The 27,871-nt window shown below is 46.6% G+C and overlaps 1 protein-coding gene across 20 annotated transcripts; it reads right to left on the reverse strand.

Annotated features, from left to right (window-relative positions):
* On the reverse strand, nt 1-27,796 carry ADGRF3 (adhesion G protein-coupled receptor F3). Of its 20 annotated transcripts, XM_038560987.1 has the most exons (18): nt 27,434-27,792; nt 25,917-26,039; nt 25,482-25,599; nt 21,761-21,933; nt 11,076-11,446; nt 10,029-10,089; nt 9,461-9,628; nt 8,804-8,977; nt 8,061-8,279; nt 7,314-7,523; nt 6,702-6,845; nt 6,330-6,526; nt 5,766-5,945; nt 3,452-4,834; nt 2,921-2,962; nt 2,769-2,831; nt 2,302-2,357; nt 3-1,708 (listed from the first exon to the last, which is right to left on the reverse strand). In XM_038560987.1, the coding sequence occupies exons 5-18, from the start codon at nt 11,157-11,159 to the stop codon at nt 1,657-1,659; spliced, it is 3,033 nt and encodes a 1,010-aa protein (XP_038416915.1). In that variant the 5' UTR covers nt 11,160-11,446; nt 21,761-21,933; nt 25,482-25,599; nt 25,917-26,039; nt 27,434-27,792; the 3' UTR covers nt 3-1,656. The 20 variants fall into 20 exon arrangements, 18 of the variants coding, with proteins under 18 accessions (XP_038416932.1, XP_038416919.1, XP_038416925.1 ...); XR_005372234.1 differs by lacking the exon at nt 25,917-26,039 and having other exon boundaries at nt 2-1,708; nt 2,302-2,381; nt 27,434-27,791; XM_038560986.1 differs by lacking the exon at nt 25,917-26,039 and having other exon boundaries at nt 11,076-11,244.
* Nucleotides 27,797-27,871: the final 75 nt, after the last annotated feature.

A 27,871-nucleotide genomic window follows, 5' to 3' on the forward strand; every position in this document is an offset into this window, starting at 1 on the left:
GAGGTCAATATAGGGCTTCATCTCATGACCTGAGACAAAATCAAGAGTCGGACACTCAACTAACTGAGACACCCAGATGACCCTCTACCTATTTCTTTAAGCCATCTTTCTAGAAATGGAATTGCTACCAAGGCTCACTTTCTTATATTTACCTCCAGAACCTTCTTTTCCGTCCTTTTTTATGTGAGAACCAAGTGAACAAAAGGCTTCATGTCATTTCATTGGTCAATTCTAAAGTGTGTTTTTAGCAGAAGAGCATGCACTGAGTATGGGCCATCATTTGAGGAGAATGAGGACATAGATTTCTACAGATGCACACTCAGAAAGAGTCTGCTGCTTTTAAAGTGAACATATGTTATTTGAACTATTCAAAAATAATTCTATAGTTTAAAAAATTAAGATTAAATATTAATGAAATGCAAGGGTGATTGAGACAGGACTCTGTTGCCAGGGAAACCAGCAGCAGAGCCCTGGCTGTTTGAGTGGCTGCCCACCTCCCTTGGGGGCTGGAACAGGTCCAAGGCATAGAAACGTTGCAATTGCCCTGCTGAGTTGGTATCTTCTCTTTGAAAAAAAAAAAAAAAAGGTTGATTTCACTTAGAGAAATATTTTAGCTGGTTTATATACAATGAAAATATTCACACAGATCCATGTTCATATGAAAAATGTTTTCAACAGCATATCCATTTGCATTTCAACAGTGTTCCATTCCATTTTAGAAAAATAGCTATGAATTTTGTAATGAACAAAGACTCATTCGTGAGGATTTTTTTTCATTTCTCTGGTTGAAAAAATTTTCAGAGCCTGGTCATTCTCTTGTGGATTCCATGAGTTAGTTCAGCTAGACATCCTGGTGTCCTCTCAAGGCATTTCTTAAATATTTCTTCTCCATATCTAGTCTTAGCTTGAGCCTGCCACTTTTATTATTTTTTATAATTTTTTAGAAGTTTTTATTTATTTTAGGGAGAGAGAGCACACAGGAGTGCACAAGTGCAGGGAGGAACAGAGTGGGAGGGAGAGGGAACAGGAAAGAATCTCAGGCAGGCTCCGAGCAGAGCAAGTAGCCTGATGTCGGAGAGCCCAACACGGAGACTGGCTCAGCTGAAACCAATAATCAGATGCTCAACTGACTGAGCCACCCAGGAGTCCTGAACCTGTCACTTTTAAATGTATTTGTCATCTTGTGGCTTTAATCCTTGGCAGTCCATGATAACTTCCTCTTTACAATTGGTAATGCGTTCTTAGAAATGTGCTCAGATCAATGACTTGTACACATGCATACGTCTGTGAAACTTACATTTTTTTTTGAAACTTACATTTATATTGATATTGTTGTGAAAGTTAAAGAGGACCCTATTAGCTTCACCTTTTCCTAAACTTTGAAAAGAAACAGACCAAAGTCTATCCTTCATCTTTAATGTTTGGAAGATCAGAGTTTCTGTCATCAAGTCATCCTTTATTCCTAGCTATAGAGAAGAAATAACCAGAAAAGAAATCCCTGAATAGTTAAAACAATTTTTATCAAATATATCTATAACATGAGCTGTTGGTTAATTAAAAACTGGTTGAGACGTTTTTACTTGCAATCATTTCGAATTTTAATATCTATTGATTATGTTTACTGAAGAGGCAAGCTTATTCATTAGGCAGCTTTAGCTAGTTTTCACGATATTTTTGCTTGAATAGCTTAGGGGTGGGGACAGGTGACCTGCAAGAGAAAGGAACGTGACTAGTGGAAATATTAGCCTGTCCTTGCTGAACTCTGGGAGGGCAGAGGGGCTCTCAGAGCACTGGGCCAGGGCCCACCTTGGTGGATTCAGACACATTCCCTTGACTCCTTTGGAGGAGGAGGAACACAGGCTGTGTGTGTGGTTCCCTCAGAGCTCTGCCTTCCCCATGAAAGGGCTCACCCTGCAGCTCTGGGCTGCTGAAGAACTTGCAAGGCTGCCTTCCCCTCTGGATACTAAGCCCATCAACGGCAATTCCTCTGAAGCAAGGGTTTTTCAGGATAATTAAAAATTGGACAGTGCAAAAAGGAATTTTCAGAGAACTAAATCAAGGATTGTTGGTAGTAAAAGTCCCCCCAGCTTTCTGTGAAAGCAATAGAAGGTGCTATGCCATCTGCTCTCTCAGGCCTCCACCTCACCCCATCCAGAAATGTCTATGCTGGAGAAGTCTGTCTTCCAACCCTTGGGCTGGGACAGCTAGATGAAGAGGAGTCTTCTTTGCCAGGAAGCCCTTTGCTACACTCAGCTTCACTCCGTGCTGCTCACACTGCTTCCAGGAAGGCTTGCTTCTCACCTGGCGTCTTCACTTCTTCCTCCACGGTGCTCTGGGACGTGGGATTCATACGTAGCCTAGGAAGGGGCAGAGTGGCCCAACTGCAGAGCGATTGTTATTGTCAATTCCCCTTTGATGAGGCTGTACCCATCACGTCCTCCTCTGTCCTCCCGCCAGGGCCACAGAAATCCTAGGGACTTCGCCCTCAGCCACGCTGACTCCCATGCTTATCTTAACTTTTCCCTTCATACAGTAACTGAAGGCAGACTTTCAAATGGAAAAACCAGAAACAAAATGAGTCTCCAGGAGCCCAGGGGCCTGACTCTGACTGCTCTAACCGGGCTCCTGTCTCCATTGTTGGTTAGAACCTGAAACATGCTCATTCTACAAGACAGCCCCAGTCTTCTCTTGGCTTCTAGCTGTGCCTGTCTCCTCTCGGGAAGGCTGCTCTCAGCGGGAGAACTGAGGATCTGAAGCCAGCAGCTCACCAGGGAGATGGTGGAGTTGGGGGATTGGGTGCGGCAGAAGCGTTCAAGTAAAGCCTCTCGTACCTGCGGGAGAGATTAAGGCCCAGGTAATGCCAGCCCAAGGCCTGACGCGGGCACCGCAGGTCAGCCGGGGGTTAGGTGGGCGGACTCACCTTCTTGTCCATGAGGCAACCAAACAGTAAGATGAAGACACCCTGAAAAGAGGGATATGGGGATACATTAGTCAACGAGGGAGGAATCCGCCGAAATCAACTCTCCCTCTCCTCTTCCTCAGCCTCTGTCCTGGCTAATTCATGTCCTGAGGCTTCCCATCTAGAGTTTTCCTTTTTTTTTTTCCATCTAGAGTTTTCTGTACATTAGCATCATCTGGTGCATAGAATCCGTTTCAGGTGCTTCTCTTACTGCTTTGGTCACAAGGGAGATGCCCAAGTTTTGGGGTTCTGGCAATTCGGACTTCCCTGGCAAAACCAGATACTGTTTTACAGGTAAGAAAACCAAAGCTCACAGAGGTCTGTCCAAAGTTCTCCAGCTAGTCAGTGGAGGAACTGGGATCCAAACCTAAGTCTACTAAAATTCCTGAGACTGTTTCTTCCGCTCCACCGTGACACCTCCTTAAGAAGGGACTGGCCGTGGCTTAGACTGTGTCAAAGGATGAAAAGCACAGCCACCATGTTGTCACCCACCTGGGTGGTGTTGAGAATCGTGAAGATGTAGTGAGGAATTATGGAGACTTCCTCCAGCAGCGTGGCCAGGCCCAGCCCCCAGGTGAGGCCGAAGATGGGAGTGAGAACGAGCAGGGCTTTGATCACCCCCAGAAGGGCATGGCGCTTCTTCACCTGGGGCCCCTCGGACAGTGAAGGTCTCAGGAGCTTCAGCACAGCCATGGCTAGTACCAGCCCATTCACACCCACGATGGCCAGCACTGGCCCCACAAACGCATAGAGCGCCCCTCCCTTCCCATTCAGCCAGCATGCCCCCTCCCCCAGGTATTGCCCTCGGGGTAGGTAGAGGCCCAGGGCAGCGCCTGCAAACCCCATTGGGCACATGTAGCCGAGGACCACCATCAGGGAGAGCACTCGGCCCTTGGACAGCTGACGGAAGACGAAGAGCAGCTGGTGAGCCAACATCAGGGCCTGAGCCAGCATCCAGAAAAAGGTGGCCAGGTAGAGGAAGTGACAGAGGAAGGCGGCAGCCAGGCAGAGTGGGCTTCGGGGCCCTGGAGGAAGCAGTGGGGCTCCCAGGAAGCAGGTGTCAGCAGCCAAAAGGCAGAGCACCACGTTGAGCAGAGCCGTGTGGCGTAAGTAGGCAACTTTGTTCTGCACCACCACTCTCCACACCAGCCTGTACACACCCAGGCACACAAGTAGTGCCAGGATAGAGGCCCCCAGGCCCACCCGACTCAGCAGCTCCAGGGTGGGGTTTTCTGGAACAGTGTTTCGGGACATGAGGATGGAGAAGGCAGTGAGGTGCCTACAGATACACTGAGAGGTCGAGTTGGCGCGGGCGCTCTGCACCCGGCACCCTTCGTCTGACCAGCCCCCCTTGCCCTGGAAGAGATGGTGGTCCCAGAACACACAGTGGGAAGTGCTATCTGTGCCCCCGAAATCCATGATAACTTCCCCTTGGTTGAAGGCCTGGCCGCCTGCCATGATGGAGATGGCGAGGACCAGCCCAGGAGTGGCATAGAGGGAGCTCCCCAGCCCTTGTCCATAGTTTGAGGGCAGAAGGTGGTCCAGTTTCTGCAGTACCAGGCTAGTAATACTGATGTCCGTTCCATTATGGCCCAGAGGGGCCAGTGAGCGTCTGGGAATGTGTGCCTGCAATGGGGGCTGAGTGGAGAAGGAGGCTCTGTAGTCAGCAGGAGATGCAGGTCCAAGGAGCTGGGTCTGCATCCTCACGTTACGCAAGCTGAAGGAGAAAGGGTGATCCCGTGGGCACAGGCTACGTGCCAGGATCTCCACGGCCAGCAGGAGATCTGAGCCCGCTGAGGGCTCCTGGGCCTGTGCTGGGGCCCACAGAGAGCTGGTGTCCATGTCTAGGACCTTGTCTGTGGTCTTCAGGAGAGCCTGTGACAGCCAACAGAGAGATCCCAATGGAGAGATGAGCCCTGGCTGCTAGAGCCAACAGCACTGGGCCAGGGGTACAGGGCACTATAGGCCCCAATCTCACCTTTCCTGGTCCAGCAGAAGAGCCAAGGGTAAAGAGAAAGGGGGAGAAGAAAACAGACCTGTGAAGGGAGAGTTTCTACATGGGAAGAATGGGGAGCTGTTCAGCTAACCACTGGGGTGGCTTCAAGTACGTGGTCTCCTGATGCACATCCAGCCTCTCCATCTGACAAGTTTTCTCCCCCGCCCGTCCATCATCACTTGGGGCACGTGGGCCCTAAGGGGGCCCCTCTTCAATTCTTTGACCCCTCTAGGTCTATAAAGCTAAGAATGGTGGCCCATGCTAGAGGGCACAATGTTCTGAAGTAGAAGGCCACACGCGTCTGTCCCCCCATATGTGATATACATTCCCAGATAGGAAGAGTGTGTAGAGTGGTTGCCCCTGGTTATTCTTTTGGATGCAGCTCATTGGTTACCAACTGTTGCCCATATCGAGAGCTGATTTCGGTGAGTCCAGCAAAGCCAAGAGTGTTCATGTATCTCCATGTAGGTATCGTGTGTGTGTGTTTCAGGGAGCTGGGGGCAGGGGGTGTCTTCACACCATATCTATGCATCTGCATGTGCATGAATGCCTCTGAACTCATGTCTTCACACCTCTTCCTGCCTTCTCTGATCTCCCATGTGTTTCCACCATCAGACCTTCTCCACATTCCATGGCCTTGGGGACTGGTATCCGAGAGGAGAGATGGATCAGGGGAGCAGACGCTCAGCTCCTAGAAAGCTCTGCTGTCTGACAGCCCATGGTGATGTCAGGGGGATGGAAATGCCCAGAGGTAAAGAGCTTCGGGTCCCCACCTCCCAGCTGGCCCTTGCCATGGCTCAGAACTCTCACCTCCAGGGCCCTGTGGGGAAGCTGTATTCTTGTGTCTACCACCACCTTGGCCAGCAATGATATGGTGCCCAGCAGCGCCAATAAGTCAGAGGGCGAGCTCACCACTGCCACCTGCTCCGACAGCTGTGCCAGGATCTGGGACACCTCCGCAGCAGGCCAGCCCTGGCCTGCCTGTAGCAGCTGAGACAGATGAGACAGCCGGAATTGGGGAGTGGAGTGGGTGAGTCCTCACGAGGGAAGGGCCGCTCCTCCCCCATCCAGCTCTTTCCTCCGCAACCCTGTGCACCATCCCCAAGGGAGCAGGAAGCAAAGCTCGAGGGAGCCACATGGAAGGAACTGACACCCACGTTCCTGGGACAGACCCTTGGTGGGAATGAGATCGAGAATAGCACGCTCCACTCTACGGCTGCCGCCCGCACTCCGGGGCTCTGCTAGGCTCTAGTTCAGGGAAGGTGAATGACCTGAGGCCGGGCCGCGGGGGAAAGGCTTCTAAAGCCGGTCCCGAGTGAGGAAGGGGTAGGTCCTGAGGCAGAGGCGCGTGGGCAGCAGGGCCTGAGGCGTTACCCAGGCTCTGTGATGCAGGGCCAGAAGCTCTGTGCGTGTGCAGCTGCTGCGCACGGGCTCCCACGCCCCATCAGGCCCACAGGTGCGCTCTACCAAGCCCGTCCTGTTCGCCGGACACGGGGCGTGTGCCACGTGGCCAGCCTTGGTGACATTCCAGGTGACAGCTGAGGAGTCCTCAGGGCAGGTGGTGTCGCCATCTGAAGAAGGGCATCAGAGAGGCTTGGCAACCACAGTCCAGCCCCAGCCTTTCCCCGGGCAGAAACCCGTTCAGGCTCTGGAGACTGGCTGTGGGGCTCCTGCGCAGGGGGACATCGAGGAGTGCCCAGGGCCAGCAGGTGGAGGTCAACTGGCTGGACCCCAAGCCCAGCATACCCTGGATGATGGTGACAGAGATGGGAACCCTGAGAAGGGCCAGCCCTGGGCTCTGCAGCTCACAGGTGTATGTGGTGTCGGCCGCAGGGCAGCGCTGAACGGTCAACACAAAGCACTGGGAGCCTGGCGTGTCCACTGAGGAAGCTGAAGGCAATGGGGGGGAGGGCAGTTACTGGGCCCGGAAGGGACCTGGAACCCGGCAGGCCCAGAGATGTCCTTTAAGTCTTTCTAGCAACTTCAAAAGCAGATGATGCAGTGGGGAAGAACTGAGTGGCACGCGGGCATTGAACTATGGAAGTAGAGCTTAGACTTTGGTGAGGAGCCCCTGGGGGTCTGTAGCCCCAGGACCTGAAGCCAGGTTCCTCATCTGTAAAATGGGAACTTTCATCAAACAAACTTCACAGAGTATGTTGCAAGAGTTCATTAAGATTGTGTGAACACATGGAACACATTCTGCCCACAGTTATCTACACTCGGGTGGTTATTGTTGTATCAACAGAATCAGATTGCCCGTGGGGTGCAGTGCTGGACTTGGACCCAAACTCCCAGGTGGAACTGCAGCCTCTGCTTCCTGTGAGCTGGGGAGCCAGCTGCCACCTGTCCCCACCATACCTCTGCTGCCCTCTTCAGGACTCCAGGAAGCTGTGTAGGTCAGATGTGTGCTGGGGATGCAGCAGGTCAGCTGGAAGCCAACGCAGGTGGAGGAGAGAATGGAGAGCTGGTCTGGAAGCCGAGTCACATCTGTCGCCTGCAGGGCCACCTTCACCACCTGGGACAGCTCCCACCTGAAGCCCTGAGCCTCAAAGCAGCACGTGTACTCACCTGCAGATACACACCTGCTGCACCTCCAGGCTCCTCCAGCACCCACCTGTGCCACAGAAGCTCTGCTGCTTCCAAAGCCACACCTGAGCTCTGCCCTCCCGGTCTGAGGCTTAAGCCCAGCAAGATCCCTGTTCCAGAAAGGATTTCTAGGAGGAAGAGGCCTGGAGAAGAGGCCCTTGCCTTTTTTTTTTTAAGCCTGGAGCCATGAATGCTAAGGTGAGCTCCTTTCCCACTAGGGGATGCCCTTCCCACACCACCTGCTGCCACTGCAACATCTTGAAGCAAAACACACGGTCTGCTCTCTGTCAAAATGGACCCCCTACCTTCAGCATTCTTCTGTGATCATCGTTCACATCAGCAGGCCTCTTAGCCTTTGCTTCCCCAAAATAAATAAATGGAAAGATGCAAAGGGAAAGGAAGGGGAGAGAAAAACAGGAAGGAGAAGAGAGGGAGGAGGAGGAAGGTAAGGGGAGCAGGGGAAAGAAGGGTGAAAAGATTTGGAGGACAGAGAGACAAGAGGCAGGACAGGCAGGCTACCTGCCCATTTATGGGAGACATTGAGGATGCTGAGGACAGCCTGGCCCGGGCTAGAGGTCAGGGACACATGTGTCCCTGGCTGCAGGAGGATGGGTGTGGGGCTGCCCGGGGGCCGCAGGAACCAGTCCAGGTCAGTGGTTTCATGGTTCTTGACGAGGGTCAGATTGAGAGTGGAGCCAGGCGTCTGCACCCAGGAGTTGGGGCTCAGTGTTCCGGGGGCTGCAGGGAGGCAGGAGGCAGCAGCCCCTTAGAGCAGGAACTGTGGCCCTCTGCGGCTAGGCCCTCACTCCTACCCCATCTTCAGGATCCCATTCCTCCTCACTCCCTCCCCACCACCCCCAGCACTGTTTTGTTTTGTTTTGTCCTGGATGAGTGCAGGTGTTGTAGTCCGGCTGGAGGACCCTGTCATTGGGACCAAACAGGGGAGCCTTGTGGCCCATGATTTGCCCTCCTCTGGGTAGCCTGGGGCTGCTGGAGCCCCATCCTGGCCCTCTGGGGTCAACAATAGGTGCTCTAGCACATTCTCTCCTTGTCCATGTGTCTCAGGAGCCCTGTTGTTCATTAGTCTCACTACTCAGGTCCCAAGCTTGGGTCTGTGACCCGCCAGGGTAACTGGGATTTCTCCCACCCGCCGGAGGTCCTGGGCTTGGGCCAGCTGGCTGAGATTTGGGGGTAAGAGAAGAGAAAATACACGCTTTCTTTCCCTTGGGCTCATTGGTTTCCACGTTCCCAACCTTCCTCACCAGGTGGCAGCAACTGGCAGTACCCGGCTTCTGCAGGGCTGAAGACCAGACAACCACAGGGCCTGTGGTTGTGAGGCATCTGGCAGGCTTGGTGATGGGAGCAGACACTGGCGTTCCACTGGTACCCAGAGAGGCAAGCGCAATGGCTGTAGCCTTCGTGGTCGACATTACACTCTGCGGCAGAGGGAGGGCCAAGAGGCGGGCAGGCTGAGTGAGCCAGCCAGGTAGGACGAACAACTGCCTGATACCTGAGAGGCTCTAGGGCTGGCTGTCTGGAGCCATCCCAGAGTCACAAGAGCCCCAGCCATCAGGGACTGCCCCCTCAGCCAGGGTTCAAAGCAGCAGAGGTCCTGCTGGGCCGTCATCAGGGGAGGGGAGGGCAGAGAAGTCTGAGCCCACCACCATCTGCCCAAGAGGGTCTTTGTCAAAGTTGAGAAGATGAGGACATGGAGCAGGAAGGGAAGGGTCTGTCTGGTGGGGAGGTGGGGAAGGAGCTGGCCTGGAGACCCTCCAGGAAATGGGAGGGGCCGGCAGTAGTTCAGGCAAGCTGGCTGCAGGAGGCCTGGGACGCCCGTGTCCCCTTCTCTCTGAGCCCCCGGTCCCCCACAAGTGATGTAAGAGCCATTGAGAGGCAGGGCTCAGTAGAATGCCCCCTACCTGTCGTGAGGCTGAGGCCAGTGAGAGTTCCTGGGGAAGAGGAAGCTGAGGCAAGGGGCAGAGTCAGGGTCCCGGAGAGTGCCAGTGGCCAGGTCTGATCTGGAAAGTCCATCTGTACATAGACCGAGGCCAGCGCTGATTCTACAGGAGCAGAGGCAGAGGCAGCGGCTGGAGAGGAGAGGTGGCAAGGCCACAGGCTGGTCCTCTTGTGCCTCCCACACCTGGCTGCACACTGCCCTGACAGCACCCAAGGCAGATCCCACCTCCCACAGCCCAGCTAGGTGCTGATGAGACTCCAGAGAGTTGTAACCCCTCACTGACCATGTGCATTCACACAAGGCGCCATGTCACCCTCTCCCAAACCCTCAGTTCATAGATGAAGCTCTCGAAGATGAATGATTTTCTTAAGGCCTCACAGCTAGAGACCTGGCCTCTGGACCTGTGTGACCACAGGGACTGCCGTGGATCCAGTCCTCTGTATGCCCTCCTCTGCCTCATTCTCTGCTCCCCACCCCCAAGTCCTTCCTCTCTTCCCTCCTTCCTCCTCCTGCTCACTCCATCCACTTACCACTTGCTCCACTCTTTTGGTCCAATTGCTGCCCCAGTTCCCCTCCAGCCTGATTCTGTCCCTGGAACAGAGCACAGGGGAGAGATCTCTGAGATTTCTTCCAGGGACACCTTCTTCCCCAAGCTGCTCAGGTGCTGGCCCAAGTAACCTAGCATGACTCCATCTCTTCCAAGCTCTTCTTTTTGCCAGAATCAAGCAAGCACCTCAGAAGAGGAAAGCAGGTTTCTAGTAGGAGGCGCCAGGGATACAGTCCCTGGGACTCTCCCAGGGCCTGCAAATCCCCCCTGAACCCAGGAACCAGGCACACCCTGGAGAGTCAACATGCTTTGTTTAATTCCTTCCTGAATTTACCTGTCCCTGGGCCTCTAATTGAAATGGCTATGTCTGGAACCCCAATGGGGAGGGCTGGGCAGAGCTGGGGGTGAGGTGGGGGCAGAAGCCTGGGGACTTCTGTTTCCTCCATAGGAACTGCCACGAGGGGAAGCATAAGGCAGCATCTTCCCTTAGTCCCCCGTTCATTCGTTCGTGTAAATTAATTCCTTACCAACTCCTCCTTCTCTCAATATTGTATGTGAATGTGGGTATCTATCTAAAAACAGATACACATGTCAATATGGGTATGGATTCGGATATGGAGAGAGATACAGATGTCTTCCTGGGAAAAAACAGAAACCAAAAAGTGCTGATCTCGACTCTGCTGTCTTTCTTCAGATTCTCTCCTGTCCTCTATGCCCATGGTTTCCAAGTCTGGAAAATTCTTCTTTTCTTTCCATTTTTAAATTGTAACCTTGACCGGGAGAGCCTGTATCCAGAGGGCAGCTGGTATCACTGGAGTTCACAGTGACTCAAAGAAACAAAAGCCATCCCACACCTCTCAAAGATTTATAACAAACTGGCGTCTCTTGTTTTTACATTACTTCCTCTCCCTCCAGCCTTTGCTCTGCCACCTGTCCCTTCATCCACACCTTGCTGCCTCTCATGATGACATATGTCACCCTATGTCACCTCTGTAGACCTTCCCTGGGTCCTCGCCCCAGTCTTACTCACAGGTTGGGATGCTTGGGCTACTGGTGACCCCACCAGTGGGAGAGTCATGGCCAGGAGTAGCACGGGGGCAGCTGAACAGACCATGGCTCAGTGAAGCAGTCCTCAGGAGTCCTCCGGCTGCTGCATGATGCAAATTTCCTCAGAGAAGAGCTGGCGGGGCTCAGCAGAGCTGGGATGGGAAGGAAGAGGCGATGGGAGCCAGCGGAATGAATTCACAGAGGAAGTGCTACAGTCTGTGACTGAGTCACATGGGCATCTAGGTCTCTGTGGGGCCACTTGGAACCCACATGCCCTAGTGAGAATGGTCTGTGCAGGTTCCCCCTGGGGTCTGAACCAAAAACTCTGGGACCTGGAGAGGGATTAAATAAAATCTTAAAAAAAAAAAAAAAAAAAAAGACAACATGTTTGTAGCCTGATGATTGAGTAAAAGGGCCAACCTTAACATAATTACTTTTAACATAATAATTTTTTTTTAAGATTTTATATGTTTATTCATGAGAGACACACAGAGAGAGAGGCAGAGACATAGGCAGAGGGAGAAGCAGGCTCCATGCAGGGAGCCCGAAGTGGGACTCCATCCCGGGTCTCCAGGATCAGGCCCTGGGCTGAAGGCGGCGCTAAACCGCTGAGCCACCCAGACTAGCCTAACATAAGAATTTTTTTATCTTACATTAGTAACATAGAAAATGGGCAAAACCCAAAAAAAGTCAGTTTACTGAAAAGAATTATCAATAGTTTGATACCACATTGAAATAAGAAAATTAAATTGAAAACAAAAAAGAAAAAAAGACAAAAATCAGGAAACAAAAAAGTTAAAAAAATGAAATAAGAAAATACTCTGTCACTAATTATCAAAAGATAAGACATTGATCATATTCAATGTTGACAGAAGTATAGTGATACATGCATCCAAAAATGCGTGTATAAGTACGTTCAAGGCAGAGTTGTTTGTGATAGCAAATATGTTAAACAACCAAAATGCCCATTCAAAAGGGACATTTCCAAACAACATAACATTGTGGAAAAGAAGTGAAGTAACTCTATTTTGCAGTGAATCCCAATATATATGGTGAAGCTTAAAGTGTATATTATGCTCCTTTTACATAAAAAAGGGAATCTATATTAAATAGCTGTGCTTTTTATACTAGAATATTTCTGGAAAAATATCAGAAAGGTGGCAACTGTTGCTTCTGGGGAAGGGGATTAAAGGTGTGGATGTGTCTGTTTAATATATATTTTTTCGAAACATAGGCATGTGTTTTTCTAATTGAAAAAAGAAAGCATAGATTTAAACATGCACACACGCGTGAGTATGCACACACACACACACACAGAGTTCCCAGGGCAAAAATCTAGCCCCAACACATTTCTATTTCCACCACCACCTCAACTCTCCCCTTGCTAGGACGGCTGCTGAAGCGTAGCAGACACACAGAAGAATTATATGCATGGGAACAAAGACTTTGTTAATAATTGATTTCAGAGAACTTGAGAATGGTGAAGAATCAAGTTTGAGAAGCTGGATGTGTGAGGCCGTCAGCACATTGGGAATTGTCTACCGAGGGGCCTAGGGGATGGGGCCTCCCCGGCAGCATCTGGCACAGTCACCAGAGTGCATCAGTCAAAGCATGAAGCAGTCCTGGATGATGCTGGACAGGGTCTCTCAAGGAGGAGGGACTAGAGGTGGAACTGTCTGTAATCTGAGAGAAGTTTCTTTTTTTTTTTTTTTTTTTTAAGATTTTATTTATTTATTCATGAGAGACACACAGAGAGAGAGGCAGAGACATAGGCAGAGGGAGAAGCGGGCTTCGTGCAGGGAGCCCGATGCAGGGCTCGATCCCGGGACTCCAGGATTACGCCTTGGGCCGAAGGCAGGCACCAAACTGCTGAGCCACCCAAGGATCTCCAATTTGAGAGAAGTTTAAAACATTTTTGCCTGTACCAAAAATGCCTACAAAAGATTGGAAGGAGGGGCACCTGGTGGCTCAGTGGTTGAGCATCTGCCCTTGGCTCAGGGTGTGATCCTGGGGTCCTGGGATCAAGTCCTGCATCGGGCTCCCCACAGGGGCCTGCTTCTCCCTCTGCTTATGTCTCTGTATCTCTCATGAATAACTAAAATCTTAAAAAAGTAAAAAGGAAAAGATTGGAAGGAAATGCTACAGGCTTAGAAAGTGTCTGTTGACTTTACTTCAGGATTCCTCAGGGCTTAACGTCGTGTACCAGAGGCCCTAAGTAATATTTGTTTTAAATGACTCAATCAAGGTGGCTTGGTAGTTCAGTCAGTTATGGTTTGCCTTTGGCTCAGGTCATGATCCCAGGGTCATGGGATCGAGCCTGCACTGGGTTTCCTGCTCAGCAGAGAGTCTGCTTCTCCCTCTGCCCCTGCTCATGCTCAAATATAATATAGAATCTTTTTTAAAAAATGAACCAATCAGGGATCCCTGGGTGGCGCAGCAGTTTGGCGCCTGCCTTTGGCCCAGGGCGCAATCCTGGAGACCCGGGATCGAATCCCACATCGGGCTCCCGGTGCATAGAGCCTGCTTCTCCCTTTGCCTGTGTCTCTGCCTCTCTCTCTCTCTCTCTCTCTCTCTCTCTGTGTGACTATCATAAACAAATAAATAAATAAAATTTTAAAAAAATGAACCAATCAATAATTGAAACACACCACAGGGCACCTGGGTGGCTCAGTAGTTTAAGTGTCCAACTCTTTCTCTCAGGGTTGTGAGTTCAGGCTCCATGTGGGGCTCCACACCCAGCATGGAGCCTACTTTTAAAAAAGAAAAGCAGCAGCAGCGCATCAAGACATAAACAGTGGTTGTAACTAAATGGTAGGATTTAGCATGTTTTCCTATGTTCTGTATTTTTCAATTTTGTTCTATAATGAAAAAAAAAGTCTTAATAAAAAGTATCAAATCTTGAGGTACCTGGTGGCTAAGTGGGTTAAGCAACTGACTCTTGACTGTCTCAGGTCGTGATCTGGGGGGCAGTGTCTCTTCTCAACGGGGAGTCTGCTTCAGAGTCTCTCTTTCTCCCTCTCCCTCTTCCCCTCCCCCTGCTTGCGTGCATGTGCTCTCTCTCACTCACTCTCAAATTAATAATCTTAAAAAAAAATCTTAACATTCTCAACTCCTTTCTTGTGGACCAACCAGGTTCAGAGTCCTTCAAGTTTGCCCAGGTGTCCCAGGTTGCCAGGAAGCATCCAGAGGCTGAATCAGGTCTCAGGCTTAGGGTGGGGTTCAGGCAAACAGGTACTTAATTGCTGCCACCTACCTACTCCCAAGTCCAAGGTCAACTGTAAGGCTATTGGCCTCTGTCCTACATGCCTAATGAAATTTGGAAACCATTAGGTTTCTATCCCTGCTAGCAGCTTCTCTGGGATCGTAGGTTGTACTCTGGGTGAAAGAAATTTCCTTTCCATTCCTTTGTGTTTTGAGCCCTCCAGACCATGTCAGCAGGGTCTTTGAAAACAAAGGATTGTAATCTGGGTTTCTCTTATCTATATTCAAACAGGTTATTTTAGGAGGTTTTACTTCCTTTACTATGTAAACTACTAATAGGTTACTAAAGAATAAATGTAGCTTAGACTTTTATCCCATGTGAATCCTAACTTCTTAGTCTCTTTCCACCTGACATGACAGGACATTACTGGAAACATTGAATGACATTAAATGTTGGGAAAGGACCTTAGCTGAAATACTGATGCAGGCAGGTTGGGTCTGAGGATCCAGAGGGGGGTCTGGATCCAGAACCAGCCAAGAAGCTTCTTGGCTTTGTGCAGGATAGAAGTCAAATGTGAGCCAGGGGGAAGTGAAAACAGAATATACTGAATAGTGTGAGTGACGGAGAATAGATGGAGTGTCTGGGAGGCTCAGAAAGGAAAATCTCCTTGTTGCTGGGTGTCAGGGGTTTACATTGGGAAGGGGTCTTTGAAATATGTTCCTTCAGGAATCCAGGGTAGGGTCCAATCTCAGGTGAGTGACCGGTGAAGAATTGCTGTTATTTCATAAACTGTTGAAGGTGGGAACTATTGATGCCAGCATCAGCCAAGGTTTGTTCAAAGCTAGTGTCCTAGAACAGGTTTGGGATCCGGCTCTTCTTAGATGTTGTCAGGTGTTTGGGGGCCGAGGATGAAACTCAGAGAATGATTAATTCTCTTGTTCCCCTTTGGAGTGGGAATGTAACTTCTCTGGTTTTTACTCAGATGCAAGCTGAAATATAGAACGTGAGCAAATAGGGCCTTGCAGGGAAACAGGAGAAATGGAGCCTTTTCAGTTCCCCCTACCTCAATATTATCTACTCCATCTACTCCAGCTCTCTCACTTTATAGAAGAGGAAAAGGAGCCAGGGGATCACACAGCTTGTGGAAGACAGAATTAAAGCTTAAAGCTGGGTCTTCTGACTTTAATCAAAGGAATTTAGATAAAGGGAATTATGATGGATCAATTTAAATATAGAATAAAAGGAATTTCTGGCCACAAAAATGCATTAAAGATACAATGAGATAGCATTTGATCCAACAAAGAATACAGTTCTTCAAAAGGGCTTCTTTTCCTGAGGAGGAGAGGAAACCAATATAATATAAAATCAGGTGAGAGTGTGGAAAGTATGTGCATAAGAATCAAGCAGTTCTTTGAAAGTCAGCTCATGAATACCTTACTTATTTAGCTGTCCTTAATTCAGCAAATGTGGTCATTGGGAACAAAGCTGTGATGTGCAAGGAAAAATATGAAATGTCTTATACAAATCACAAAAGGCTACAGGATGGTAATATGACTCCATGAAAGAAGAACAATTTTATTCTGAGTTTGAAAAAGTACGTGTTCAGGTTTGAGAAGGGGCATGTAATGGAGAAGCACACATGGGAGTCAGACCAGCTGGGGATCACAAGGAGCTTATTACTGGAAGAGCTGAGTGAGAGAAGACGGTTTGGATCTTCACCAGATGCACTTCTCAATACATCCTCCTTGAACTGAATTTACCTAAGCCAGTCCCTGCCATAGCCAAGCATCTCCGGGTCTCCCTTGTAGGGACGAGTTTGCTCAGAATGAGTCTGGAGGACTGGCCATTCCCAAAGAGGGATCACCCAGAGTTTATTCTGCACATCTTACCAAGCAATTAAATGGCTCTTTCCTTGGGGAAGAGGGAGAGGGAACAAAGACTATATATCCTTCTGGGGAGGAGAAGCTCCCTCTCCTGGGTGGAAACGTGAGAAGAAAAGAGTAAGTATTCCTTGCCAACACCATGCGAGATTATAACGAGATTTATTTCAATATTCCAGAGAAAGAGAAAACTGGAAAACTTCATTTAATTAATAACAAAATAGACAAATGAGTAGATTTCATAAAGTTAGTAAACCTAGAAAATCTGTTTCAACAGTATGTTACAAGCCTCAGGAGACTGTGTGCCAAGAGCAAAAAAATAGTAGGTACTTGTTCTGGAAGCCTATTGTCAGTGATTCTATTCCTCTTACTGACTCACTTCCTAGAATTACCCTCCACCCATAATCCCAGGTTTACTATGAAAGTAGTCACCTTATAAGAGTCATGCTGCTGCTCCCTGAGTACAGTACAGTCAGTGAGGACACATCTAATGCCACGCTGGAACATTTCTCTCTTCTGAGATATTCTGGGAGCCAGGACCTAGTGAGAGCCTGAGCTTGGACCTGCCACATATAAAAAGCAGCTACTGGTTTTTGGTTTTGTGGAGAGGACTGGGGAAACGGTCCACACTCAAAGGGAGAGTGAAGCTAACATGTGGACAGAAACAGAAGTAAGAAGAGTCCACTTTTTCAACTTTAGTTTATTCTTGATGCTCCTTTGCACTCTTGATCTTAAGTTCCATTAGGGACCCAACTTCTTTTAATGATTTCCCTTCTTGCTTGAGCTAGTTAGAGCAGGTTTCTGTTATTTGCAGCCAAAGGAATGTGTGTGTAGATACATGCTCAGAAAAGCCAAGGAAGCTGTGATGGTGGAAAAGTGGTATTATGTTAAGTTACAGAATTAAAGAACTTTGTGATTCAAGACAACCATTTAATCTTTCTGGAGACCTCTCTTTTCACATCAATACAATGAAGAAGTTGATCTTTTTTTATATGATCTTTGTAGCACAGTTGACCCTTGAATAACATGGGTTTGAATGGCACAGGTCCACTTAGATGAATATTTTTTCCCCAATAAATACATGTAGTACAGTGCTATAAATGCATTTTTTATTCTTTATGATTTTTCTTTCTTCCTCTTTTTTTCTGGAATAGCTGACACATGATGTTAATTTCAGGTGTACAACATAGTGGTTCAGCAACTTTATACCTTGTGCCATGCTTACCATGCATAGCTCACCAAGTGTAGCTACCATCATGCACCATACAACGCTATTACAATACCATTGACTATATTCCCTATGCTCTACCTTTTATTCCTGTGACCTATTTTCATTCCATACCTGGAAGCCTGTACCTCCCACTCTCCTTCACCCCTTTTGCCGCTCCCCCTCCACTCTCTTCCTTCTGATTTTCTTTTTAAGATTTTATTTATTTATTCATGAGAGACACACGGAGAGAGGCAGAGACATAGGCAGAGGGAGAAGCAGGCTCCCTGAAGGGAGCCCAATGTGGAACTCAATCCAGGGACCGGGATGACGCCCTCAGTTGAAGGCAGACGTGCAACCGCTGAGCCACCCAGGCGTCCCTTCTTTATGATTTTCTTAATATTTTGTTTTCTCTAAGTTACTTTATTGTAAGAATGCAATATATAATATATATAACACACAAAATATATGTTGTTTATGTTATCAGTAAGGCTTCTGGCCAACAGTAGGCTATTAGTGGTTGTTTTTGGGGAGTCAAAAGATATACGTAGATTTCTTACTGTGCTGGTTAGCACCCCTAACCCTCAAGTTGCTCAAGGATCAATTGTACTTTAAAAATCTTGTTCCACTTTCTTTTGACCTTCATGGTTTCTGATGCAAAATCCATAGTTATTGTTCCCTTGTAAGTAATGTATCATTTCTATGTCTGCTTTCAAGTTTTTTTCCTTTGTCCTGACTGTTATGTGGGTGGGCTGGGCTTTTTTAAGGCTTACCCTGTTTTGGATTCACTGAGCTTTTTGCATATGTAGCTTTATGTATTCCGTCAAATTTGAGCATTTCAGCCATTATTTCTTCAAATATTTTTTCTGCATCACATTCTTTCTCCTTTGGTTTTAGAATTCTAATGACAATTATTATTATTATTATTATTATTATTATTAAAGATTTTATTCATTTATTCATGATAGAGAGAGAGAGAGAGAGATAGGCAGAGACACAGGCAAAGGGAGAAGCAGGCTCCATTCAGGGATCCCGACGTGGGACTCGATCCCGGGACTCCAGATCATGCCCTGGACCAAAGGCAGGAGCCAAACCGCTGAGCCACTCAGGGATCCCCTAATGACAAATATTAGACTTCTTTTTTTTCTGTATTTTTTCATAGACCCCTGTGGCTTTGTTCAGTTTTTCAAATGTTTTTCCCCTCTGATGTGAATAATAGATGTGATCAAGTTAAGGATCTTGAGATAGGGAGATTATCCTGGATTATCTGGGTGGACTCAATGTAATTACAAGGGTCCTCATACAAGGAAGGAACAAGAAATGTTCCTCCTTTTTTGTGAGGAACAAAAAAGAAAGATCTACAACTGAAGGAGAGGTTGGGGTGATGTGCTTTGAAGATGGAGAAAGGGACCATGAGCCAAAGAATGCAGGCAGCCTCTAAAAGCTAGAAGAGACAAGGAAATGGATCTTCTCTGGAGCCTCTGAAAGAAATGCAGCCTTGCTGACATCTTAATTTTAATCCTAGAAGATTCACTTCAGATGTCTCATCCTCATGACTGTACCATATGACATTTGTTTTTTCTTTTTTAAAAATTTTTATTTATTTATGATAGTCACAGAGAGAGAGAGAGAGGCAGAGACACAGGCAGAGGGAGAAGCAGGCTCCATGCACTGGGAGCCCGACGTGGGATTCAATCCCGGGTCTCCAGGATCGCGCCCTGGGCCAAAGGCAGGCGCCAAACCGCTGCGCCTCCCAGGGATCCCTGTTTTGTCTTAAATCACTGTATTTGTAGTAATTTGTTACAGAAGCAATATGGAACAAATAGAATCCATGTAGTAACTTAAATTTTTGATTATTGTATTACCATTTGGATCTTTGTGCTTTTCTTTTTAATGTAATGCTATTTTACTTTTAAAAAATTGAGATAAAATTCACTTAACATAAAATTTTAAAGGGTACATTTCAATACTTTTTAGTATATTCCCAAGGGTGTACAATGATCACCACTATCAGTTCCAGAACATTTCATCACCCCAAAATAAATCCCATACCCACTAGTACTTATTCTCAATCCTCTTCACTCTTATCCCCTGGTGATCATGATTCCACTTTGTCTCTATGGATTTACATATTCTGGACATTTCATACAAAGGGAACCATATAGAATATGGTCTTTTGTACCTGGCCTCTTTCACTTAGCATAATGTTTAAAGGTTTATCCATGTTGTATCGTGTATCAGTCCCCCATTCCTTTTTATGAGTAAATAATATCACATTGTTTGAATGTTCACATTTTGTTTATCCATTCATTAGTTGATAGACATTTAGGTTGCTTCTATTTTTTGGCTATTATGAATACCACTCCAGGAGTGGTATTGCTGGGTCATCTGGTAACTCTGTTTAACTTTTTGGGGAACTGTCAAGGATTTTTCCATATATGCTGCATCGTTTTGCAATTACACTAGCAACAACACGCAAGAATTCCAATATCTCCTCATCTTTGCCAACACTCATTATTTACTGGAGTTTCCTCTATTTTTTTTTGTACCCACTTTTTAAAAAGATTTTATTTATTTATTCATGAGAGACACACAGAGAGAAAGAGAGAGAGAGAGAGAGGGAGGGAGAAGAGAGAGAGGCAGTCAGAGACACAGGCAGAGGGAGAAGCAGGCTCCATGCAGGGAACCTGATGTGGGACTCGATCCCGGACTCCAGGATCATGCCCCGGGCTGAAGGCAGGCGCTAAACCACTGAGCCACCCAGGGATCCCTTTATCTTTTTAATGATTATATATTTTATCCCACTGATTTACCATAGTTTACAGTTTGGGTCCTTAATTCATTGTACATTTTGATTGTCTGAATTTCCCCCCTGCAATGATAAAATATGGCTCTTTCTGAATCTTGTCAATGGAGATTCTTATCTTTCAGATTATTTCCTGGAAGTATGTTCTTCCAAACTGGAGTTACCAGGGCAATGAGTGTGAAAAGTATTACAGCACCTGTTGCTGCCAGCAACATACATTTCTCTATTTCCTCATAGTCTAATTTAATTCAGTGAAAACTTACTAAAGCCCCTCTCTTCCTTGCTGCTCGCTGCCAGCAGAGGTGGCAGCCATTTCCTACTCCACACCATGGCTGCGCTCTGACTTCTAGTGAAGCCCAAGATTTTTAAAAGAGGACAAAGAAGTTCCTCTGGCACCAACCAGACCAATAATGTCAAAATTAAGTGCAACTGGAGGAAATAGAGTGTGCAGAAGATCAAGGGCCAGATCTTGATACTCAGTATTGATTATAGGAGTAGCACCAAAACAAAGCACACGCTGCCCAGAAGCTTCCAGAAGTTCTTAGTCTACAATGTCAAGGAGCTTGAAGTGCTACTGATGTGTAACAAATCTTATTGTGCAGAATTGCTCACAATGTCTCCTCTGAGAACTTCAAAGCCACTGTGGAAAGAGCAGTCCACCTGGCCATCAGAGTCACCAATCCCAATGGCAGGCTATGCAGCAAAGAAAATTAATAGACAGCTTATGTGCATGCCATATTTTATGTTAATAAAACCATAAAATTACCCCCCCCCCCCAAAAAAAAAAGCTTACCAAGGACTTACTGAGTACTAGGCATTATGCTAGGTCCAGGTTTTACAGATGTGGTCCTTACCCTCAAGGCACTTAGAGTTCAGTAAGACAGATAAGAAAATAGATAATTTCATAACATGTAAGTATGAATAAAGAAGTATGCACAGGATGCTGTGGAAGCACAGAGAAACAGTGGGAACCCAAACCCATAAGTGTGTCAGGGGAGCACTGGGAGGATGAGTCAAAGATAGGAATAAAGATAAAAGAAATTCAGAGCAATCAAGGAGTTAGATGTTTCAAGGAAACAGCAGCAGGCAGTGGAAGCTGATGAAAAGTCAGAAAAGAAGTCTGAAAGTGTCCATGTGATTTAGCAACAAAGTGGAAGAGCCTGGAAACAGCCATTTTTCAGTGGAGCTTGTGAGGTTGGAAACCAGACTGGAGAGGGTTGAGATGAGTGGGAGATTTGGAAGTAAGAGACAGATTATGTTGAGTAAACAAAGCCTCATGACAAGGATTTTTACTGTTTAGTTTGTTTTGACAGTCTTTTTTTTTTTTTTTTTTAAAGATTTTATTTATTTATTCATGAAAGAGGCAGAGAGAGAGAAGCAGCCTCCATGCAGGGAGCCTGACGCGAGACTCGATCCTAGGTCTCCAGGATCACGCCCCGAGCCTAAAGCAGGCGCCAAACCGCTGAGCCACCCAGGGGTCCCAGCAGTCTTTTTTTTTTTTTTTTTTAGTACCTTAAAACAATTCAAGCATCATTTACTGGTTCCCAATCTCTTCCTGATGAAGCATACTTACTCTTTTAGCTATTGTAGCTCATCTGAGGTGGCAGAGTGTTTGCAAAGATGGTTGCAATAATGCCTCCCCATCCTTCCGTGCAGGCTCTACTGCCAGGTGACTTTGCCATTCCATCTATTAAGAGGTGAATCTATTTTCCTTCCCATGAATCTGGGCTGGGCTGCTTGCTTGCCCTGTCCATGAGAATGAGACAGAAGTGACACTGTGACTTCTGAGCGTAGGCCTTGAAAGGCCTCACGGTTTCCACTCCTGCTGTCTTGGGATAGTAATAAGACCATCAGGACTAGCAGGACTGCCCAGCTAAACCCAATCCCAATTCCCGACCCACAGAATTAAAGCAAATAAAATGGCTGTTATTTTAAGTTACTAAGTTTTGTGTGATCTGTTCCGTGGCAATAATTAGCTTTTACATCTGCTGAACCTTTTATTTTCTTGCAGCTCATGCCAACTAATAGGACATTTCATAACGAAAGGCTAAGTATCATTAGTCTATCAAAGAGCTATTTCCATATCTTATCTCCTTGATTATCTAAATATTAAATCAGTATCTATAAGATCTCAAAGTCTTTATTTAGAGTTTTGTTTTGATTCTCTTGGTTTCTTATCCTTAAGTCAATTCTCTAAGACAAAATATCTCACACTTTTAACAGTAAACTTTTTAAAAAGGGGGTCGTGAGGGGAGGAGGGAAGAAAAACTGAAGAGCCAGGGCAGTACTGGTCATTCACAGAATGCAGTAATAATGTACTCCTTGCCTGGAGTCCATGTTTTATTCAAATTTGTATCTCCAAGGTCTGTAATGGTTTCTGTATTTGACACATGGCTAGAGTTCAACAAGGATACAGGAAAAGATAATGAAGTTGTAACTTCTACACATTGTTTCATATTTGTATGTCTTGTTTTCTGAAAGTAGAGCCGGCTTTTGCTACAGTTCAGCAGGCAGCACAGCCTTGGGTGTTACAAGGAAGATCTCAAAGCCTTATGTAGTAGACATCTATTTGGCAACTATTGCCTGAACCTCTGTCTCAGCTTTTTGGGGATTCCTACAGGAAAATGAAGCATGGCAATATTTCCTACTCTCTTGCTCTTAGGTTTTTCTGCTAGTACCTTTCTCTTTCACTGAAAATTGTTGATCTCAATTCCAGTGATCTCGGTTCCATGAAGACAAAAATAATTCTTACTCAAAAATGGGGTGTTGGGGCACCTGCACAGCTCAGAGATTGAGCATCTGCCTTTGGCTCAGGTCGTGATACTGGGATCCTGGGATTGAGTCCCACAACAGGCTCTCTGCAGGAAGCCTGCTTCTCCCTCTGCCTATGTCTCTGCTTTTCTGTGCCTTTCATGAATAAATAAATAAAATCTTAAAAAAAATGGAGGGGTATCTTGTATGGCTCTATGCTCAAACTGGAATAATAAAAATAGTGGTTATATTTGGTTATATCTGCAGATCTGACATTAGATGAGCCAAAAAGGAATACGGAGAAAGGAATAAAGAATAAGGAGATGGGGTCATGCCACTATGGCTACCCATCTGAAAGATCTGTACTTGGTTTACCTAGAGTTCTGCTTCCATTATGGTGCAATAATAATGGGGAGAGGGATGTTTGTGTAGGAGAGGTATCAATTCTCTGCTCAGAAAATACAGATGCTGGGGATCCCTGGGTGGCGCAGCGGTTTAGCGCCTGCCTTTGGCCCAGGGCGCGATCCTGGAGACCCGGGATCGAATCCCACGTCGGGCTCCCGGTGCATGGAGCCTGCTTCTCCCTCTGCCTGTGTCTCTGCCTCTCTCTGTGACTATCATAAATAAATAAAAATTAAAAAAAAAAAAAAAGAAAATACAGATGCTGGGTCACTATCAGAACTTCAAGGATGCTCAAAATAAGCCCAATATAAAATTTTATGTGAGATCAATTTTTAAAACATTTTATTTTTAAGCAATCCCTACACCCAACGTGGGGCTTGAACTCACAACCCCGAGATCAAGGGCTGCATGCTCCATCACTGAGCCAGCCAGGCACCCCTGTCTGAGATAAAAATATTTCTCTTTTTATATATAACAGTCATGTTCGTGAATAATGGCTATTAAAGAGAAATAATCCCTCATCTCCAAAACAAGAATGGTTATGTATGCAGAGTCTAAATAAATTACTAGACCTGTCATTTTACTCTTATCATACTAGGCTCCTGGTTCCTTCTGAACGTTTACACTAATTCTCTCTGGGTTTTGCATGACTACGGACACAACTAAGTTTGTGTTCAAAGATGAAGGGAACAAAAATGGCCAGAAAACCTTTGGGAGGCTGGTGGGGTGACAAGTCCCAGAATAGCAGAGACACTACCCTCCTCTACTGACAAGGGAGGTAGGAGGTACAAAGCAGCATTAGCTTATGCTGAATCCCAGTATGTTGCACAGACTTTTTCTGTGATCAAGAATTTTTTTTAAAAGACTTTATTTATTTATTCATGAGAGTCAGAGAGAGAGAGAGCCAGAGACACAGGCAGGGGCAGAAGCAGATTTCCCACAGGGAGCCTGATACTAGACTCGATCCCTGGACTCTAGGATCATGACCTGAGCCAAGGGAGATGCTCACCAACTGAGCCATCCAGGTGCCCCTGTAATCAAGAATTGGATTGATGACCCACTCAAATAGAATTTCTACACATTGTTACCTAGTAGGATTATGTTTGAAATATGTAAAATACAGCAAAGCCCAGGCAGACAAAACCTAACTTGAGAAGGTTTACTCTAGCAAGGGAATTCCATTTTTAAGAAAAAATAAGCAACTCAATGAGGTTGTTCAGTTCTTCCCTAGTGTCCACCCCCCTCCAATCACCTCTAGCCTTGACTTGAGAGTTTTCCCCTTTTAAGGATCTTACCATGGTAACTTGTAGAAGCAAGGTGTAGTGGAGAAATTATGGAAGTTTGATGATCTGTGTTCTTATTCCAGTTTTACCACATACTGGGTGCCTTGGGTGAGACATATATTCCTTCTGTTATTCTGTTCTGTACAATTAGGCCCATTGCTCAGGCTTGTTAAGATGATCTAGTGAGGTGTGCCTGAGTGGCTCAGTTGGTTAAGTGCCTGCCTTTGGCTCAGGTAATGATCTCAGGGTCCTGGGATTGAGCCCTGCATCAGATTTCCTGCTTAGTGTGGAGTCTGCTTCTCCCTTTCCCTCTGCTCATGCTTTTTTTCTCTCAAATAAAAAAAAATTATTATTATTTTTTAAAAAGATGATCTAGTAAGATGCCAAATTCCTTTGTGAATCATAGAATTGATTAGTATTAAGGCATTACTGTTATTTTAAAATGGAAACCAAATCATCGCTGTTTTATAAGCATCCTCGGGGAACCCTGACCATTTTTTACCACTTTAATAACTTATATTGGAGTTTTTAAACTATATTAATCTTTAAGTTCCAATTTCTAGATATCTCTATTTTTCTGACAGCCTCTTACTTAGGACTAAATAAAACAGAAATGTCAGGAGTGAAAACACTTTTTTCCCCCCCAGGTTATATTACAAAGGTGATAACATTGCTTCTACTACAAATATTTTCTATGATGATCATTCTGGAAGGCAGAAAGTGTGATTAGTGTATGACATGTAGAAGAGAGAAACTTCAGTGAGTGAGGAGGCAGACAAGGGATAGGTAAACACAGGTTGGTTTTTTTTTTTTTTCTATCCCCTACAGGTCTTATATCAAAAATCATTTGAGGCATACCTGGGTGGTTCAGTTGGTACTCCCATTGGATCTGCGCTGAGTTGGTACTCCCATTGGATCTGCTCCCATTGGATCTGCGCTGATACTCCCTCTCCCTCTGCCCCTCCTCCTACTCTTTCTAAAATAAATAAATATATCTTTAAGAAATAATTTGATATGAATATTTAAGAACTCTTCATATTGATTAGAAGAAATACACAGTGGATGAAATCTGTAGCATATTCCTTGGAAGGTAGCTTTTTTTTTTTTTAATTTAGAATCCAATTTTAATTTAGATTATATTCATCCAAACTCCTTCAACAAACACTTCACCTCAACAACTTAGTTCAGTACAATGCTCAGTTTCCCTATCCCCAATATGGGGGTCAGGCAGTTCCACTGAATGTGAGTTCACTGTATGTCAGCCAGCACGTCAGAGCCAGCGTCTCTTCTCACCCGGTTGCGCTGATGGAGCAGCTCCCATGCTTGCAGCTGTGATCCAGAGGGTGTCTATGCTGAATGCAGAAACTGCCAGGACACTGGTCACAAGCCACCTGCAGCATCTCTTCTTGTTCCCCACTTTTGAGCATCAGTACGTAAAAATCTTTTTTAAGATTTTATTTATTCATTCATGAGAGACACACAACAGAGAGAGGCAGAGACACAGGCAGAGGGAGAAGCAGGCTCTCTGCAGGGAGCCCAATTCGGGACTTGATCCTGAGACCCTGGGACCACAACATGAGCCAAAGGCAGACGGACCGCTCAACCTCTGAGCCACCCAGGCACCTGTAAAAATTTTCTTGAATGCAAAGGGACATTTATGTGCAGCACGAGTAAGATGATGAGTACATTGTCCAAAAGTCTTATTTAGTGCAAATTCAGTTTTCTTATCTATACACAGAAAGGATTTAAATACAGTACATGCATAAAGGAAATACTTTTATGTTCAAGGAGGTGGTTTCATAGTTTTCCTTTCATTAGAGCCAATTTCCCTCCTAAAGGGAGATTCACATTTCTAATGTCCTCAAAGCAGATGGTGCACAGCACATCAAAGAGATCTTTGCTCATTCATTCAACAAAATGTATTAACCATGTATTATCTGCAAGGCACTAGACTATAGGACATGGGGGATGTTAGGATGTACAAGATACAAATTCTCTTCTTAGGACAAGTGAGGGGAAACAGTCACTCAAGCTTATTGATCCTCTGCCATGGACCAGGTCCGATGACAGAGGCTTTGTATCTATTACCTCACAAGCATCTCATACTTTAGAAGGCAAGACACACGCGGAAATAATAATATGCCTGGCATATACTGAGCGCCTATTAATTAACTGTTTAATGAATAAGGAACCTAAGAGATCTCAAAATAATCACCCTTGTTTAGAGACCCAGAGATTGAGAGGCCCCCTTAGTGGTTTCCGGTGCCAAGAATCTCACTTCGGGTTGGGTAGACCACTTCCGAGCTGTGTAACGAATGGTCTGATCCTGGGCAGGGCAGGTCATCTGAATTTTGATTTCCTAATCTGCGAAGTGGGGAAAAGTGCCTGCCACTTCATAGTATTGTTTTGGGGGTTGGTGAAAACCTATGTAAGGTTTCCCGCAAAGAAGGCGCTCAAAAAGAAAAAAAAAAAAAAAAGTGGTAGAAACTCTAAGACTACATTTTACTATCGGATGGATACACTCGAGCCATGATCTAGTGTTCATTCTACAACCGGCTCCAGTTAGGTGCACACGCTTCCTGCAAACGCACTTCAAGACCCCTAGGGACGCGGAGACCAGTGCTTCTATCTGGTGGGAGACATTAGCGACTGCAGTTTGACTGAGTGGAGAGGCCTGAGGGACGTCTCCGGCGCCCTTTCACGGCCCTTTAAACTGCAAAGCGCCTGCCACCGACGTGCCCCCCCCCCCCCCCCCCCCCCCCCCCCCCCCCCGGCTTCTCGACCTCTCATCACGAATCCTGAGCACCTACCGCGCGCAGCGCACCGTGCCAGGAGCTTGGAGCGAGCCAGGCACACATTCCTTCTCCGGGCTTTTACGTCACAGCTTGAGGGAACTAAGCTCTCTTCCCTGACGTACTCCTGAACTGGTTCGTAGGAAATCAGCCTACCCTCAACGTTAGCCCGAAACCTCCCCACGGGAACCAAACACAAAACCTCCCGCCTCTCGCGGCAGGGAGGAGCAAGGCCTCCTGGGAAATTGACCTTTAGCCTCCACTCAGTCCTTACTTCAGCTCACCAATTTTGACGCTAGCGAATGAAGCGACGAGAAAATCTGGGAGGCGGGACTTAGTGTTGTCTGATCCACGCTGATTGGACAGCGGCGGCGTGAGGGGATGGACCGCGTGAGCAGGCTGGCGACCCTCCCTCGGTGGGCGGGGAGAGGTGGAGGCTGCGCTTGCGCACTGGGG

The sequence above is a fragment of the Canis lupus genome, chromosome 17 (genome assembly GCF_011100685.1).
Source record: "Canis lupus familiaris isolate Mischka breed German Shepherd chromosome 17, alternate assembly UU_Cfam_GSD_1.0, whole genome shotgun sequence".
Taxonomy (NCBI): domain Eukaryota; kingdom Metazoa; phylum Chordata; class Mammalia; order Carnivora; family Canidae; genus Canis; species Canis lupus.

Bases quoted from the DNA above. Each gene is read 5' to 3' on its own strand.
- ADGRF3 (XM_038560991.1), bottom strand. From the start codon at position 11,159: ATGGTCTGTTCAGCTGCCCCCGTGCTACTCCTGGCCATGACTCTCCCA. The intron at 9,629-10,028 runs GTAAGTGGATGG...TCTCCTCTCCAG, and splicing joins CCAAAAGAGTGGAGCAAGTG to CCGCTGCCTCTGCCTCTGCT. The intron at 7,524-8,060 runs GTAGCCTGCCTG...GTGTATCTGCAG, and splicing joins TGTCTCCCATAAATGGGCAG to GTGAGTACACGTGCTGCTTT.